At 46.9% G+C, this 16735-nt stretch overlaps 1 protein-coding gene across 2 annotated transcripts in view; it reads right to left on the bottom strand.

Annotated features, from left to right (window-relative positions):
• Window positions 1-16735, bottom strand: part of Crybg1 (crystallin beta-gamma domain containing 1) — a 200035-nt gene that overhangs the window by 51505 nt on the left and 131795 nt on the right. For both annotated transcript variants that reach the window (XM_085691001.2, XM_048425019.3), the window contains one exon: window positions 4283-5742. In XM_085691001.2, the coding sequence (XP_085547127.2) occupies window positions 4283-5742 (1460 nt within the window). The remainder of the gene's footprint in view (window positions 1-4282; window positions 5743-16735) is intronic.

The following is a 16735-nucleotide window of genomic DNA, read 5'->3' as shown; positions in this document are numbered from 1 at the left end:
GTGTTGTTAAAAAAAAAAACTTTAAAAGGTAGATTATAAAATGTATTGATCTAGTATCGCCTCTTAGGATATTTTGTTTCTACCATTCATCCCCTTAAATTTTTTTTCTGATGTATGTGTGTTCACTATCTGAAATTTGTTAAGTATATATGTATATTTTTACCTTTATATGTGTGTGTGTGTGTGTGTGTGTGTGTGTGTGTGAGTGTGATCAGAAGACAATCATGGGTGTCACACCTCTGTCTGGTTGAGCAAGAGCCTCCAGATGTTCACCACTGCACACACACACACACACACACACACACACACACACACACACACACACCATGCTATCAGGCCTGGGAGCTGCCAGGCATTTTCTTGGCTCCGCCTTCCATCTTGATCTAGGAGTGTTGAGGTTGCAGACATACACTCCCACGGCCAGTTCTTATATGGGTCTCAGGGACTCAGGTCCTTACTTTATACCAACTGAGCTGTCTCTCCCGAACTGGAAAGTATTTTTAAATCATTCATAAACCTGCTGTCAACATTCCGCCTCATTCCCGACGGTTTCAGATGCATAAATATTTGATTAGAATAGAAACTGCTGTGATCACGGGGCTTGGCAGCTGGCCTCTTGCTAAGAAAAAGGATGAGTTACCATCATAAACTAGAGATCCCTGAAATGTTTTCCTTGAAAAGTTTTTTTTTAATGTTTGTGTAAAATCCCATTGTATGATTATAATTGGTTTACTCTTGGGCAGTCTCCCCTCTCATTCACATTTCTTGGGTCTAATTACTTACTACTGGGAATAATGCCTTTGAATGTACACTGTGTTTCTTCGTCGAAACAAAACATGTTCTGTTGGCATTTGCTGGCCCTAGCCCTGGCCCTGGCTCTCACACTAACATCCGTGTAAACTTAGCCAAATTATTTCACATCTCTGGCCTAGTTTCTTTCGTATCTGTACCTTAAAAGGTAACACAAAACACCTAAATTATTTAAAGCAGGATTAATTTTATTTCACCCAAAACTTACGGTTAAGAGAATTTTTGGAAGTCCCCTTGAGGAGTTACACTAGGGCTAACAGGCTATAGGACCAGGAGGCTCTTCACGTCCCCTTGAGGAGTTACAGTTAGGGCTAACAGAGGCTCCAGGACCAGGAGGCTCCCCACAGCTGCTTTTAGTCTAAATCATTCCCGTTTTTCCATTTCACGAATCATTTTATAGAAGCATTTCTCAGGGCAGGCAGAGGGGCTTTCAGGCTGTAGTAAAGGAAAACCACTGCTTGCCGAGTAACGGCGGCAAGTTACTCACGTTGGTTTACTCCATGTACAACCTGTAAGTTCTGTTCTAAAGCAAGAAAGCTGAGGGAAAGAGAAGGTGAATGACTCTCCTGAGGTCATACCGCTAGTGACAGGGCCTCCCTCTGAAGCAGGAGCTTTGTCTGTCACCACCTTATACCATACTACCCTGCTTCCCCATTAGGGGTCAGACTAGACCGACCTGAATAAGCCCTCAGCTGCTTCCCATAGTATCACTGTAGGTGGGGGTGGGGTGGCAGGGGACTAGAGGAGGGTTGAGGGGTGTATGGGTGTATGGCAGTGAGAGTTCAATGAGCTCATTTTATCAGATTTATCAGATAAGAACATCCCGGGCTCTCCAGACTGGCATCACACACCTCAGAGCCCCAGGAAAGTGTGGCCTTTTGAGCCTCCGGAGAGATCATATGAGAAGCCCGGGGTTACAAATCTGAGCCTGATATGTGTTTAGAAATTCCTGTAGGCACGGCTTTCTCCATTATCTCCTAAGTATCCAAGCTTTCTTATTGTCAGCTCACATCTTAAATTTAAAAGTCAAATAAAAGTCAGACTTGGTGGCCAATGCCTGTAATCTGGAGGCAGGAGAATCAGTTCACAAACACCTTTGGCAACCACAGTTAGAGGCCAGCTTGGGCTATAATGAGACTCTGTCTTAAAAAAACAAAAACAGAAAAGCAGGCTTCAGGGTTGAAATCTGAGCCAGTGGGATGAGAAGACACACAGGGTTTGTGAATGCTGTATTAATTAATTAATTAATGAGCAAAGGTGACATACCGGGAATATTTTAAAAAAAAGAAAATGTGGCCAGTCAGCAGGAGTACCAAAGTGGACATCAAAGTGCATCCTGGGACGTGTGTGGAAAGCACTCCCGGTGAGCGCACGGCTCCCTGAAGGGGAGGAAGCATATCTGCTCATTAAAGATTTACACGGGATCAAAACACCTTTACAACTCATACTCTCTACCATTAAGTTGGGCTACCAAGAGTCTCTGCAATTAACCCAGTTGGGGCTGATTAAAAGGAAGGCTCCTGTAATTTGTGTTGTAATGCCTGCATTATGACGTGAGAGGGAGTCCAAAGGGCCAAGGCTATGCTATAAAAGGAAGAACCACCCTATTTAAAACATATTCCTTTAATAATGTCAGTGTTCAATAAAAAAAATGTGAAACCATTTTTTTTTTCTAACAGGATTCAGTCATCATTTTTCAGGTGATATAGCTTCTTTTTTTTTTTAATTTTTTGATCAGATAAAGTCCCCCCACCCTCCACAAGCCAGGCTCACATCTGCAGTCCTGTAAAGTAGCAAAATGGTCTTGAGAGTTCCAGGCCAGCCTCGGCTACATAGTGAGCTAGGAGCCATCCTGGGCTATAGGGTGAGACCATCAAAGAACCAAATCACAGTCTGTCAATATCTTTGCCTAAAATCCAGTCATAACAGGACTAATGGGTCTGAAAGATCCTGCCAGACTGACAAGCCAAAGAACTAGATAAAATTCTTAATCTTCCACTTCAATAGTTTGCCTGTTCATCATGTGTATGGCACTGTACTAAAGAAATCTAAATAAAATGAGCGGTGAAGTAAAAAAAAAAATTTAAAAGTGACCAGTAGGGAGAAAAAAAGACAATTTGCTCACGTCCAATGTCAGATCCCTTCCGAGCTTGTTTACAGTCCCTCAACAGTGTAACTTTTCTGGTTTTTCCACTGCTGTCTTCTGATTGGACGACAGGTGGAGCGTCCTGCTGTGTTTCTCTCAGCAAGGCTTAGCAGGTTTCTGTGTTCATTTCACACTGGTCTTCCACAAATAATGGGCATCATTCACGCTGGTTCCTTTCCTGACGCTACCATCACAGAATAAATATCTGATTATGTCAAAGGTCTCCAGGATGCCAGCTGGTGAGGTAGTTCAACGTTATTCATTAAGCACAACTCTCTCCCCACTGGCTTCCAAACAGACCCGTTTCGACGCTTACTCCTTTTAAGAAATCAAACAGAATGAAACCGTTCAGTTCAAAAAATAACAAGGCTGCAAATGATCAGCCTTTATGATCAATGTGTGAATCAACGTAGGAAAACATTGAGCACGCGATAATTATCACCTGCTGGGACGATCGGTTCCGTAGAGAGCCCTCCCTGTCTTGTCCACACAAATCAGTTACCATCAAGGCACAAAGCCCAGGCGCCTCCAGCAAATGAGTGACTTCTCGCTCTGTACCTCCAGAGAACTGTTCTGGAGGTACAGGGCGCAAAAGGTACTTGGGCCATCTTTATTTGATTTGTGAGCTTCTTTCTGCCACAAGGGGAGCGTAAACGTTGAGGGCAACAGACTGAATCAGAGGTGTGAGTCATGTCCCCCCATAGCACAGCACAAAGGGCACTCAATAAGTCCTTGTGAAATGGCTAAACTTGAGAGCACAGGCGCAGTCGGTTGTTTAGCGTCCTTTCACTTAGGTAATTTTCCGCAGTAACAGCGATCATCTCAATATCTGATATTATTTCCAGCCCAGCAGCAAAAATACCAACAGGCTCCCTAGATCACAGAAGGCGGAATTATTAGAGACTTCCTCTAGACTTACTTTGGACAACAATGTACTAACTTCATTAAGTTCTCTTGAAGTCTCCCATGTGAAAGCCACTGGATCACAACTCAAAATACTGCTGGCTCCCTGGGACTACCCTGAAATACCCCTGTACACTTTGGATAAAGAATATAATTAGCTAAATCAAGCCGTTAATTCTTATCACTACTGTTTATGTAAGCACCATGCCTCGAGGCATATCTTATTTTTGCACTGATTTTAGATCTTATATTAAGGCAGGAATTAACCGTGGAGGCTGCCAAATGTGTTATACTCTAAACCTTAGGTCTGCAAACAGCTCCTTCTCTCTTTGAAGTTTTCAACAGAAAAAAAAAAAAAAAGTCGACAGACAGCCATACAACCCTGAGCAGCCACCTGCCCAGAATGACTTCGCAGCTACTTACAGGGTCACTTTAGTGGTCACAGTCGACCTGCCCACACCAAAATGGTTCCTGGGCTTCAGGCTGTCGGCGTCGGATGCTCCTGATCCCCTGCCCGACTCTCGGCTGCGTCCCCCGTCGCCCCGGCCGTCGAAGTGGTGGGGCAGTGGGCCCCTCTTGTGCTCCGGCCTGATCTCGGGCAGCAGGGAGCTGCTTCTGACTGTGAGCTCGCGCGGGACGATACGGCCCGCCTCCTCCCCGCCGTCCGCCGCGGTTGGTGACCTCTTGGGTGGGGACTCCTTGGCCGGAGCGCGCGATCCGGGGTTGGGCACCGCCTCGGGAACGCGGCTGCGACCCCTCCGCTTGGTGGGCGACGAGGCGGGAGGCAGTTGCTTGCCGCGGTCCGGCTCGCCTCGGAGCTGTCCCCGGGGGCCGGCGCTGGGCTTGGGCTCCGCGCTGGCGGCCGAGACTGCGCCCGCGTCGGGAGTCGCGTGTGCCGATTTCACTTTCCTTTCAGCCGAGCCGTTCTCGGCGGCCGCGTCTGGCGCCACCTCGTCGTCGAACACCGCGTCGTCCTTGACCGCGCTCTCGGTCGCCACGGTGTCTGCGCCCGGGGAGCCCGTGGATTTCTGCGACTTCCTCCGCCTGCCCGACCGGCGGCCGCTTGACCTCCTCTCCATGTCGTCCGAATCGTCGCAATCGTCTGTTCCCGGAGCTATAGGGACCCGCTCGTCCACCTGCGCCACTTCAGTCTTGCTCAAGTAGATGTCCAAAGTTAGCACTTTGGAGGGATGCGCGCGGTCGACCGAACGGGCTGTGCAGCTGGTCTCCGCACCCACGGAGAGAGGCTCACCTGGCACAACTGCTTCCCCGTTGGCCCCCAGAGAGCCCGCTTCGGCACCCACGCCGGGGGCTCCGTCGGGGGCCTCTCCTAGTCCTCCCACGAGGCGCTCCTCAGGCGGCGACCCCGACACACCCCTCGCTGTCGCTGGTTGGAGGCCAGCAGCGCCTGGCAACGCGTCCTCCCCCGGACTGCGGGCAGGCGTCTCTGCGCTCTCCTGCCCGGAGCAATTCCCCGGTGAGGAATGCAGATCCTTGGCAGCGGTGGTGGCATTTGGAAAAGTCTCTCCCTCTGCCTGCAGAGGTTCTAATTGGGCTGAATCACTGTCGTGGCACTGGGCTACACTGCTGTTGGAGCAAGGTGACAGTTCGGCATCGCAGGGGGTTGTCTGATCACAGCTCTGTGCAGGCTGGCCCTCTGCCTCCTGCCCGGAGCCCGCGTTGGATGGCTTTGGTTGGCTGCCCTGAGCCTTATTTTTCTCACTCTCTGTTTCAGGGAGTTTAGCTGAGGCCGATTTGGTATTTGAGTTGGTGGGACTCTCTAACCCGTTCCTGGTGTTCCTTCTCCTTCCAGCGGTAAAAAGAGTGCCAAGTTTCCCCAATACTGGCTTTCTTCTGGTGTCTTCTGGTGGTTGTGCTCTGGACTGGAAAACAAAAGGAGACAGGGAAAGAAACCATGAAAATCCGTTTGTTCCCTTTTGGTATGTCACAAAACTGCTGATAACCAGCTTGGCAGGTGTAATTGAAAAGGTAAAGCCAGGAGTGGCTGTCTGGTCTTTATTATGGTCTGACTATATATATATAAAAAGAGTCTCACTATGTAACTCTGACTGTCCTGTAACTCCTATAAACCAGATTGGCCTTGAACTCACAAAGACCCGACTGCTATGGCCTGCTGGATGCTGGGGTTAAAGGCATGCAAGCACCAACACATGGCTAAATTTACCATGGCTAAATTTCTTTTTCTTGTATTTTTGGTTATGAGCCTAGCCTTTAACGGGTGAGCCATCTCTCCAGCCCTAAATTTCTTTTTCTTAAATGCATTTTCAAAGCCACATTACTTAGAATAGTATTTCGTTACAAGTGTTTTTTAATTCGAAAATCCCAAATATCACATGTATACAGTAAAACAATTACCAGTTCTCACTGGTTTCTGCTTTTTATCTCCTTCCTTAATAAAAACGCAAATTTAAAGCAATCAGGCTTGACTTCGGGGCCCGCAGTTTGCCCCCAAATATCTTAAAGAGAATGTTTACAGAAAAAGCACTTTTTATTTCCTGGGAGGGGGTGAACTGGAATGGCTCAAGGAAAACCTGCTGCGGCCTTCGAGGTGGTGGGGGGAAACAAAAGGAAACACCTGGTTGCAGGAATGCCGCACCTGGCCCCGCCTGGATGCGCTCACCCAATGGGGGCCGCGTGCCTGCATTCAAACCGAGCAGGCGGCAGAGCACTGCCCCGCCTCTTCCCAGCTCACCCCCGGCTCATCTGGGAGTCTGTGCCCAGAGCTGAGGGGGAGGGACAGGCAGCGGGCACCTCCCACGGAGGGAAGACAGTGGAAAATTAGCCTAGCTGACACAGTCAGGGGCGGGGTGAGGAGTGGGGGCGACTACAACCGGCACGGGAGTTGTAAATCAATGAAAGCGGTAAGGACGCCCCCCTACCCCTAAAAGGGCCCGCTACCGGCTGAGGTGGTTGAGGAGGAGGTTGTGGTAAGGGGAGGGACCCGAGAGCTACAGCTTGCGTGCGGGACCAGCCCAACAAACCCAAACCCCCTACCTAAGGAAAGCCCCACGAACCCAGGTGAGAGCCGAAAATAGCCCCGCCCTTCTTTCCTAAAGGATGAGCGTTAGTTCAGAACGAGACTGATTCTCCACTAAGGGATTCCTGGGGCACTCAAGGCAGATTCTTTCATCTGAACTACAAAAGCAGCCAAGGGAGTTCAGAGATTGTGGGAAATGTAAAAAGCCTGGGTAATAAGTGCACGCGATCAAGAGTCAGCACGCATCTGTTGAGACAGTCTGGCAGCATTACAACCTGTAACCCAGTTGCAGCCCAGTGAGGTAATGTGTTCCCTGCAGTTGATGGGGAAAAGATGTCCAAAGGCTGGGACGATAAAGTCAGAATTCAAACCTATACCCTCCAGTTCCAACTAATACCCCTTCTAGTCTATCACAGAGCACACATATGTGCAGAGGGAACCCGTGGACCCGAGTGGTCCCAGATAAAAACCCCCAGGCTACAAGGAACCCAAAACCCGCAGTCAGGGCTCCAGGATAAGCACTGGGGAGATCAGACAGGTTCACTAGAGAGCTGTGAGAGTGGACACAGATAAAAGAAGCCATCCAGCGCTCCTTGGGACTGATGGGATATGCGTCTAGAATCTACTCAGATTTGGCCTAATCCAGTTCTTCGATGCTTATGAAAATAACGGAGGAAGAAATGGATGTGGCTTAAAAGCTTCTAAAGTAGCCTGGCTTCCTAAAGAAACATTTTTTTAAACATGATTTCTAAGTATATTATCTGCTCACTGAGTCCTGCTTAGGTACTAGACACAAAATAATATACATACTTACCTTTCCAACAGCTCTTAAGGTACACACACACACACACACACACACACACACACACACACGCCAAGATTATGTGCCCCTGTCCAAAGCTGCACCGCAGGAAAGTTCTTCTGACTCTGAAAATAGAGCCCTTTGTTTCCATGCCTGGACAGGCCATCAAAAAGCAGACAGGAAAAAAGGCTTGAGTCTATTGGCTCAATTCCAGTCCCTGTCAAAATGAAACAACTAGTGTATGTATCATTCTGTCCTAGCAGTGATGTTGCAATCCATGTTTCCCATGCTGTGAAGGTGCCTGATCAGCAGCCCTCTTTATTTAGTGTAAGTGTCCTTTCCCCAACCCTCAATCTTAGTTGTAGTTGCTTTTTATAAAGTCAGTTGCTTGCTCTTCAACTTGATCATCAACTGTTTGTTCTCTGACACCCCAGAGGAGCACCCAAGTTTTACTTGTTGGACATTGAATTTTCGAGAATTTCATAGTTTGGGTTTGTTTATACTAGCAATTTGATAACAGTTCATCCAGAAGAGCCCAAACTGGAAACACTTTAAGTGTTCAACTGGTGAGCGGATAAACAAATTGTGGTAATCTATTCAACAGATTGGCACCCAACAATAAAAAGAGACAAGCTTTTTGACATGCAAGGATGTGGATAATTTGAGAAAGCATTATGCTAACTGGAGGTGGGGAAGTGGCCTGCTGGCCTAGCACACCTGAGGCTTTATATTCATCTCTAGAACTATCACCAGAAAACCTGGTAGTCAGAAAGGTCCTCTGCCTTGCTTGTGGTGATGGTTACACATGTGTACATAGCTTCCCAAATTCATCAAAGTGCACCTTTAAAATGGGTAGACTGGGCACAGTGACAAGCACAAATTGCCAAGTAACTGAGGAGAATGAAGCAAGAGGATTTCTTTTTCTTTTTGTTGTTTTGTTTGTTGAGACAGGATCTCACTATGTAGACAAGGCTAGCCTCAAATGCAGGGAGATCTGCTTGCCTCTGCCTCCCAAAGGCATGCGCCACCACACTCAGAAAAGAGGATTTCTTGGTATCTTGGTACCAAGTTTATGGCCAACCTGAGTTATATAGCAAAACTCTAGTTCTTTAAAAGAAAACAAGCCTGGTGTGATGGAACACCTGGGACACTCAGGTGTAATCCCAGCACCTGAGATGGAAACAAGAGAATCAGAAGTTCAAGGTCATTCTTGACTACAAAAACCAGTCTGTTCCACATGAAGCCATGTCTCAAAAGAATAAAATAAAATATACAAAGTTGAGTTTATCCTACTTTGTTATATGCAAGCTATATCTCAATAAAGTTGTTTTCAAGTAAAGCTTTCTCCCGAGAAGTAAGAAACAAATAGTTTGAACTCTCAGGTCATTTCCGAGGCTCCTCTGTTAGCCACAGACAAGGTTTCTGAAAGAGGCCAGCCCTAGAAGGACTCCAGGAGCCACCCGAGTGGAGCGGGACCAACTCAACAGAGCTCACAGGCCTCATTCATTCCGTTAAAGGAAATCCCTCAGTCTTTGAGGAACACCTCCTTTCTTAATCAAGTTACACATTTCTTTACAGGCAGAGATTGTTTCTGTACAGTGCTTATAGGGAGAGTATTGACAGATGAATAACCAAAAACCAGGGAACAGAGTGAACTTTAGGGTTTAGAGTCTTAAATCAAAGGTAGGTGGGCACAGACCCTGCACCTAGTCCCTTAGCCCTGCTAGGAAAAAGAATGTTTGCAAAGAAGGTCCTGGGTCCTACCAGGATGCTTCATGCTCCCTTGCAGTATGCCTACCTCAGCTCTCCTCTTCTGTGGACCTAGGGGTGGTCCTGGGATGCCCTGGGGTTGGATATCCCCAGGTTCAGTGTTCTCAGAGCCTATGCTTTGGGGCTTGGTATTTGTTCGGATGAAGGACTTCTTTTCTGTATAGATTATATCTATCTATCTATCTATCTATCTATCTATCTATCTATCTATCTATCTAAAGCTTTACCATATGATTTAAAAAACGGAGAAGTTAAAAATGTTCATTTATTTTGCCCCACTAGAATTGACTCCAGGACCCTGTATAGGTCCAGGCCTCTGAGCTATACTGTCCTCCAAAATAGAGGTTTAAAATACTTTATTTAGTCTTCAATTATCAAAAGCAAAGAAAAAAAAGTTAGAAAATTTCTTCAGTAGAAGTAAGAAATACCTAGGGCTAAGGAAGTTACTCAGCTCACCCAGCATGCATGAAACCCTGGGTCCATCCCCAGCACTGTCATATAAAGTAGACAGCGCCTCAAGCCGGTTACCCCAGCACTCTGGAAATAGAGGGCAGGATGATCAGGAATTCAAGGTCATCCTTGATTAGGCCTGGAGTTTGAGGCCAGCCTTGTGTAAATAAGACCCTGCTGATTATTTTAAAAGTACCTTTCGTAGAACCATGTGGCACCTAACTAAAGAACAGAGCTAGGGAGCAGAGGGTGGAGAGTGAGTGACAAGAAACAGGCCCTTAAGCTTCTGATCCTCCTGCCTCCACATCCCAAGGATTGAGATTATAGATGTTTGCTACCTGACCTGACTTAGATCATTTATTTATCTATTTATTTATTTTACAGAGCTAGAGTGAAATCTGATTATTTAAAGCCACTGACACAGTTTAAAGCTGTTGAAACTTTTGTTTTTGAGACAGGATCTCACTCTTGAGCCTAGGCTAGTTTGGAACTATATATAGTCCAGGCTGGCTTCAAACTTTTGGCAATCCTCCTATCTCGGACTATAAAGTGCTGGATTATGGGCATGGGCATCTACATACACCTGGATAAGTCACTGACACTTGATCAATAAAAGAAGAGTCTTTGACTTATGAAATAATTTTCTCATTGGTGTCACTAACGATGATTGATCATCTACTTTGTACCGTAAGCCCCTCTTTACCCTAAAAAAATTGAACCACGGTCCAAAGAGACAAATTTTCCTAAACACAACTCAGCTCTTCTAAACGTTGGCTCCATACTTTTTCCTTTTCGGCATCATAAGTCATTGCTGGAGATCAGATATGACGATATGACATAGCATGCTGTGTTAGTTGTACCACTGTGCTGGCTGCACAGCATGCGTCCCACCCGTGTGTCTTGCCTGTCCCTAGGCCTGACTGTGCAGTCAGTAGCAGGGATGGAGTAGCTAGCAAGGCAGGCCACTCTTGGGGTGGAGTTCTGCTTTAGAACTCTTAGCAGTATAAAGTGTGTTCCAGGTATGTCTTCTGCCCCACTTCACTTTGCCCTTGTGTGTGATCCACGCCCCAGCCATAATGGAATATAGAAACTGAAACCCTGGCCCTTTAGCTTTGATTTGGTTCAGCCAGTGGTAGGCACTGACAGGGGAGACTGGAATGGGCCAAAGGCACTATTTCCCCCTCTCCCTCCCTCCTAGTTAGGTCCCAAGTTGAATATGCTGGCATAGACTATGGCTTCCTCCTCTTGCCTTCCAGGCCCATAGTGTCAGCTGAGCATTCACTAGGTTTGGTGGAGCTGAGGTATGAATAACTTAGGAAAGAAATGCATTAGATGTGGCAGTCCACTGTAATACACTCTCAAGGTTGAGGCAGGAGAATCGTGAGTTCTGGACAGTGGGACCCAGTCTCAAAACATCAAAACCACAAAAAAGAAAAAGGAAAAGAGGAATAAAGGCAAGGAGGAAAGAAGTGAAAGAAAAAGAGGGAGGAGGAAGAAAAAAAACAGAAAAGAAAGGAAAGGAAATGCAGATTTAGACACAGACACTTGGAAGAGGCCATGTGGCTGAAGAACTCTGGTGCTTAATCATCTTGAAAGGCCCTTGGTTTCCAACCTTACCCTCACTATGTAATAGCCTTTCATTCATTTCTTCAGTTATCCAAGTCAGTGTGTTTCCTGGGCTGGGACCCCCATACTGTGAACCATATTAGAGGTGCCAGATAACTTATAATGTCTCCTTTAATGTAAACTAAACAGTCTTGCTAATATTTTCTTTTTCTCACAAAGATAACTGTCAGGGTAAATTAATTTGTGTTACAATTGGAGATATGTAATCCTAATTTGGTGATTTTTTTTTTACCCCTTGTGTACAAATGGCTAAAGGAGACATAGGAATTGAACATTTATAACCCAAGTATTTTTTTCTTTTCTTTTCTTTTTTCCAAGACAGGGTTTCTCTGTAGCTTTGGAGCCTGTCCAGGAACTAGGTCTTGTAGACCAAGCTGGTCTTGAACTCACAGAGATCCACCTGCTTCTGCCTCCTGAGTCCTGGGATTAAAGGCCTGTGTCACTACCACCTGGCCCAAGTATTTTTTAACCTGTTCATGTGTCCTGACTACGTAGTTAAATGACTAACCAGTGAGTTTCTAATTGAAGTTTAGCCAAACTGGGAAAGGGAAATGTGCTCATTACAAAGTAGTCAACTAGTCTTCTTTATATTGGCTCAAACTAAAAGTGTATTCTTTATACACTTTAAAAAAGAATGGTCTGGACAACAACTTGTGCCAAATACCAAGAGTAATTAGGAAACTGTAAGGACTCCATTTCTAAATGACAGGAGGGAGACTAGGATACGCTGTGAGCAGAGTGAGCCACAGCACAAAGACCAGCCTAGCCTACTGTGCTCACACTGGACTGGGACTGAGTGCCGGGAGGAGGTGGAGGAAGGGGGCAGCCATACAGAGAAAGGGACAAGCTCCTTAGGCCACTGCACTGTGGCTTCAGGCAGCCTCTGAGAAGCCCAGGGACCGTGAGACCTCCTAACTTAGAGCCAGTTTAAGCACATTTTTAATGTGGCAGAAAATAGTGCGTTTATTTTCATAAAAACGTTTATGTTTCCAATTAATATATACTAGAATACGCGCCTAATAATATGTGTTAGCGTGACCGAGAAGTTTCTGAGTTTCCTGCAATTCCTAATAAGAATTACTGCTTTTTTAACAAGCTCTTTTGTAGTTTATTCTGTCCTGTTCTGGCCGAGTCGAATTGACAGCAATCTACTATGGAATCCAGGGTGTCTCAAAGCTCACACTCCCCCTGCCTCAGACTCCTGGGCTGTGAGAGTACCAGTGTGTGCCATCACACTCAGCTGGTAATTTTCAGGTAAGAAGCACAAAGCAGCTGAGGGTAATGGTCCACACCTGGCATCCCAGCTCTCAGGAGACCGAGACATGAAGACCTCAGGTTCCAGGCCAGTTCAGTAAAACCTAGTGTCATAAAAAAGGAAAGACAGGAAGGAAGGAAAGAAGAGATGCATGGAGGGAGGGAGGGAGGGAGGGAGGGAAGGAAAAGCGAGTGCATGCTTTCTTGAAGAAATCTTTGGACTACTAAAGGATCAAACTATTTATCCTCTCAAAAGTTCCACATTTAGTGGTAGGAGGGATGGCTCAGTAGGTCAGAATGCCTGCACAGGACCTGAGTTGGAATCCCAGCATGCACATAAAAAAAAGCTGGGTGTCTGCTAGGCAGTGGTGGTCCAAACCTTTAAGCCTTTAATCACAGCACTCGGGAGGCAGAAGCAGAGGGAGCTCTGTGATTTCTAGGCCAGCCTGGTCAACAGAGTGAGTTCCAGGACAGCCAGGTTACAAAGAGAAACCCTGTCTCAAAAAACCCAACCCCCCCGTCAACAAAGCTGGGGGTATCTGAAGAATGTGGCCTATCACTGTTGATGAACACTTGAATGTGTTACAGCTAGGACAAAACAAAACCAGAAGCTATTCTTCTATTAGTGTGTAAAAATTGTATAAGTTCACATATTATAAAAGGATAATTTTAGATGACAGGAACCTCACTCAGTAGGTACCTTTGTCTCACCACATGAGGTACCGACCTCACTTTCCATAGCTGTGCCTCTCTGTTTTTCTTCATAGCTCTCATCTTTACACAAAGGTATGTCTTTTTGTTGTCATTTGATTTTTTTTTTTTTTGATAATTCTTCACTGACTCTTTGGGAATGTCACATCATGCACCCCAATCCTGCTCACCTCCCTGCTCCTCCATGTCTGTCCCACAACTCTGCAGCATTCCCTGCCAAAGTTAATTCTAAACAAAACAAACAAAAATCCAGCTGCATCTTTCCAACACACCTCTTCACTCTTCCTCGTGGCACTGGGAGCTGCAGTGTGTCAGTCAGTACACCCTTTCGTCCAATCAGTCCCACCCAAGAAATGTTCACTGTGATGAACCATTGGTTTACTTCAAGGCCTCTGGCCCAGCACATCACTGGGCCCGCATGACACCCCTCTCAGCATGCCCTGAGCCGTGGAGATTCCGCAGTTATCCTTCGGCAGGCCCAGTCCATTTGTCCACTGCAGCAGCTCATAGACGGGGCAGATGTTAGGGTGGGCCAACCCAAGGCCCAGGATTTGGGTCTGGGTGGTTCCTGAACTGGCCCAGGCCACTGGGACTGCTCTTTTCAGGTGAGGAGCAGAGCCGGTTCTCCTAGGCCTATACCATTGGAGCCAGCTCTCCCAAATCTGTGGTGACAAGTGGGGCCATCTCTCCTGAGTGTGGGGGTCAGGTCTCCTGCTGTAGTGTTCATTGAGGGACAGGACAAGCTCTCTCAGGGCCAGTAATAGGCAGGCCTGGCTCAGCACAGGCCTTGAATTCCAACACACAAGGTTTCTATGACTGCCTGTAGTAACACAAGCCATGGATATTAATCAGCCCAGACCCTCCTGGCTGCTGTTCAGCTATGGACCCAGACATAGTCTTCAGTAGCAGCTAGGGCTTAGATGATAACATGGCCCCAGGGAACAGCACAGGCCACTCGGATTGGCAGGGGCCCCATGGCATTGAGGCCCTTGGACACCAGCATGGCCCTAGGTGGCAGCCCAGACCCCTGGCATTGGCATTGCCTTCACTGATGTCAGGAGCCAGGAACAGTTGACATATACCCTGGCAGCAGTAGGGGCCCAGACATGGCTGTCTGGAGCAGTCCTGGCCCGGATGGCACCATGGCTTTAATGGCAGCATGGTCCTTGGACACCAACATGGCTACAGGATACAGCCTAGGCTTGGGGCACACCTGTGTGTCCTTTGGTGGCACCATGGGCCACAGACATCAGAGACCCCAATTGTGGTAGGACCATGGACCCAAACATAGACCCTGGCAGCAACGTGAGATCTGATGTCATCATGAACCCAGATAGAGTGAAGGCCACTCAGATCGGTATGGATTAGCAGGAAAATGGTCCTTGGATACCAATATGGCTCCAGGTGGCTGCCTAGACCACTGTCATCAGCATAGCCTTTGATGGTATCAGGAGTCATGGACATCAACTCAGACCCTGGCTACGGTAGGGCCATGGACCCAGACATGGTCCTCAGTAGCAGCTCTGGCCTGGAAGACACTATGGCCCCAGGTGTCAGCAGAGTCCACTCAGATTGGTATGGCCCTGGTGGTGACAGCCCTCGGGTGAGTATGGCATTATTTGTATGTAGGGACTCCTTGCTGTTTACAAGAATGTGAGTCCTATGAGGATAGGAACATAGTTTTGTTTAGCTTCTAGGTCCCCAGTCTTTTATCAGTGCTTGGTGCCAATAAGCACCAAATACACATTTACTAGTCAGATGAACACAGACTGCATCATCACCTTCTAGAAACCTCTTACTCTCCATCCTAGCAAAAGGCAGGGAACAGTATATAATGAAGCCATGACAGGAACTAGCCTCACTGTAGTGATAGTCTCCTCTGATAATTCCCAAACTCCTGGCTCTGAAATATTTGTTCTGTGTGTTTTAAGAATCAAATGAGGTGCTCATAAAACACCCAATACTTTCTGGTGAAGAATGAGGAGATAAAGAAGGGGAAAAGGCCACGTTCCAGTTTGAATCTGGAGTGACCCCAAAGGTTTGGTCTCCAGCCTGGCACTATTGGGAGGTCCAGGGAGGAGTAAAGAGGTAGGATCTTGTGAAGGTCTTGAGGTGATTGGGTTCATATCCTTAAAAAGTAGGTGTTCATCTTTCATACCCAGCTAAGAGGTGACTGGTTTTACTTTCCAGGTGTTCCCTGACACAGAGCCTTGCACATGCCTAGAAGTGACAGTCAGCTAATCGCAGGCTGGAACTTTCAAAACTGGGAGCCGAAAACTCCTGAAACACAAAAGCCCTCTTCTTGTTATAAGCCGATTATCTCAGATACAATAACAAACAGCTGCCGGTTTGGAATGGTAGCCCATGGCCAGCTTGGGGCATATGACAAGTTCCAGACCAGCCTGGGTTACAAAGCAATACCCTTCAAACATGCAAGCAAGAAGGCAAAATGAAAACCATAAAAGAAATACACATTAATATTTTTGGCAAGTCGTAACCACAAATAAGGTCAAAAAGGAAAGTCCCCCAAACACCGACTATTGATACATTGCCCCTCCTGTTTTTAGTGAACTATATAATACTGTTTCATCTGCACTATTTGATAGACTTGCCTGTCACTGAGTTCATGTTATTAAATACAATTCTATATTAATATTAATAACGGTACTAAATTCTGTTGTGGTCACCATGCCCGCTATGCCCACCATGCCCGCTATGCCCACCATGCCCACCATGCCCGCCATGCTCACCATGCCCATCACGCCTGCTATGCCAACCATGCCCGCATGCCCATCATGCCCGCTATGCCCACCATGCCCACCATGTCCATCATGCCCGCTATGCCCACCATGCCCACCATGCCCATCATGCCCGCTATGCCCACCATACCCGCTATGCCCACCACACCCATCATGCCCACCATGCCCGCCATGCCCACCATGCCTTGGACGATGGTACATTTACTCTCAATGTGTTGGAGGATGCAGAGAGGACTGCTGCGTCTCTGTACACAGACCTTGAATTATTTTCATGGGAAACAAAATGTAAAAAGTGAACAGAACAACCCCAATACCGGAGAGGCAGGAAACAGGGACTCCCACACCCTGATGGTCACAGTGGAAAGTGCCAATACCCGAGAAAAGCTCAGCATTTCTCATGGAACAATTCTGCTCCTCCTAAACTGCCTAGGACAGAAGTCCTCAAAAATTTGATTTTAGAATCCCTTGGTATTCTTAGAAATTAAGGACCACGGAAACCTTGTTTA

This window comes from Myodes glareolus, chromosome 1, assembly GCF_982192425.1.
Source record: "Myodes glareolus chromosome 1, mMyoGla1.1, whole genome shotgun sequence".
Lineage (NCBI taxonomy): Eukaryota > Metazoa > Chordata > Mammalia > Rodentia > Cricetidae > Myodes > Myodes glareolus.
Note: the sequence above shows the minus strand (reverse complement) of the source record. Positions and strands in the feature narration are given on the sequence as shown.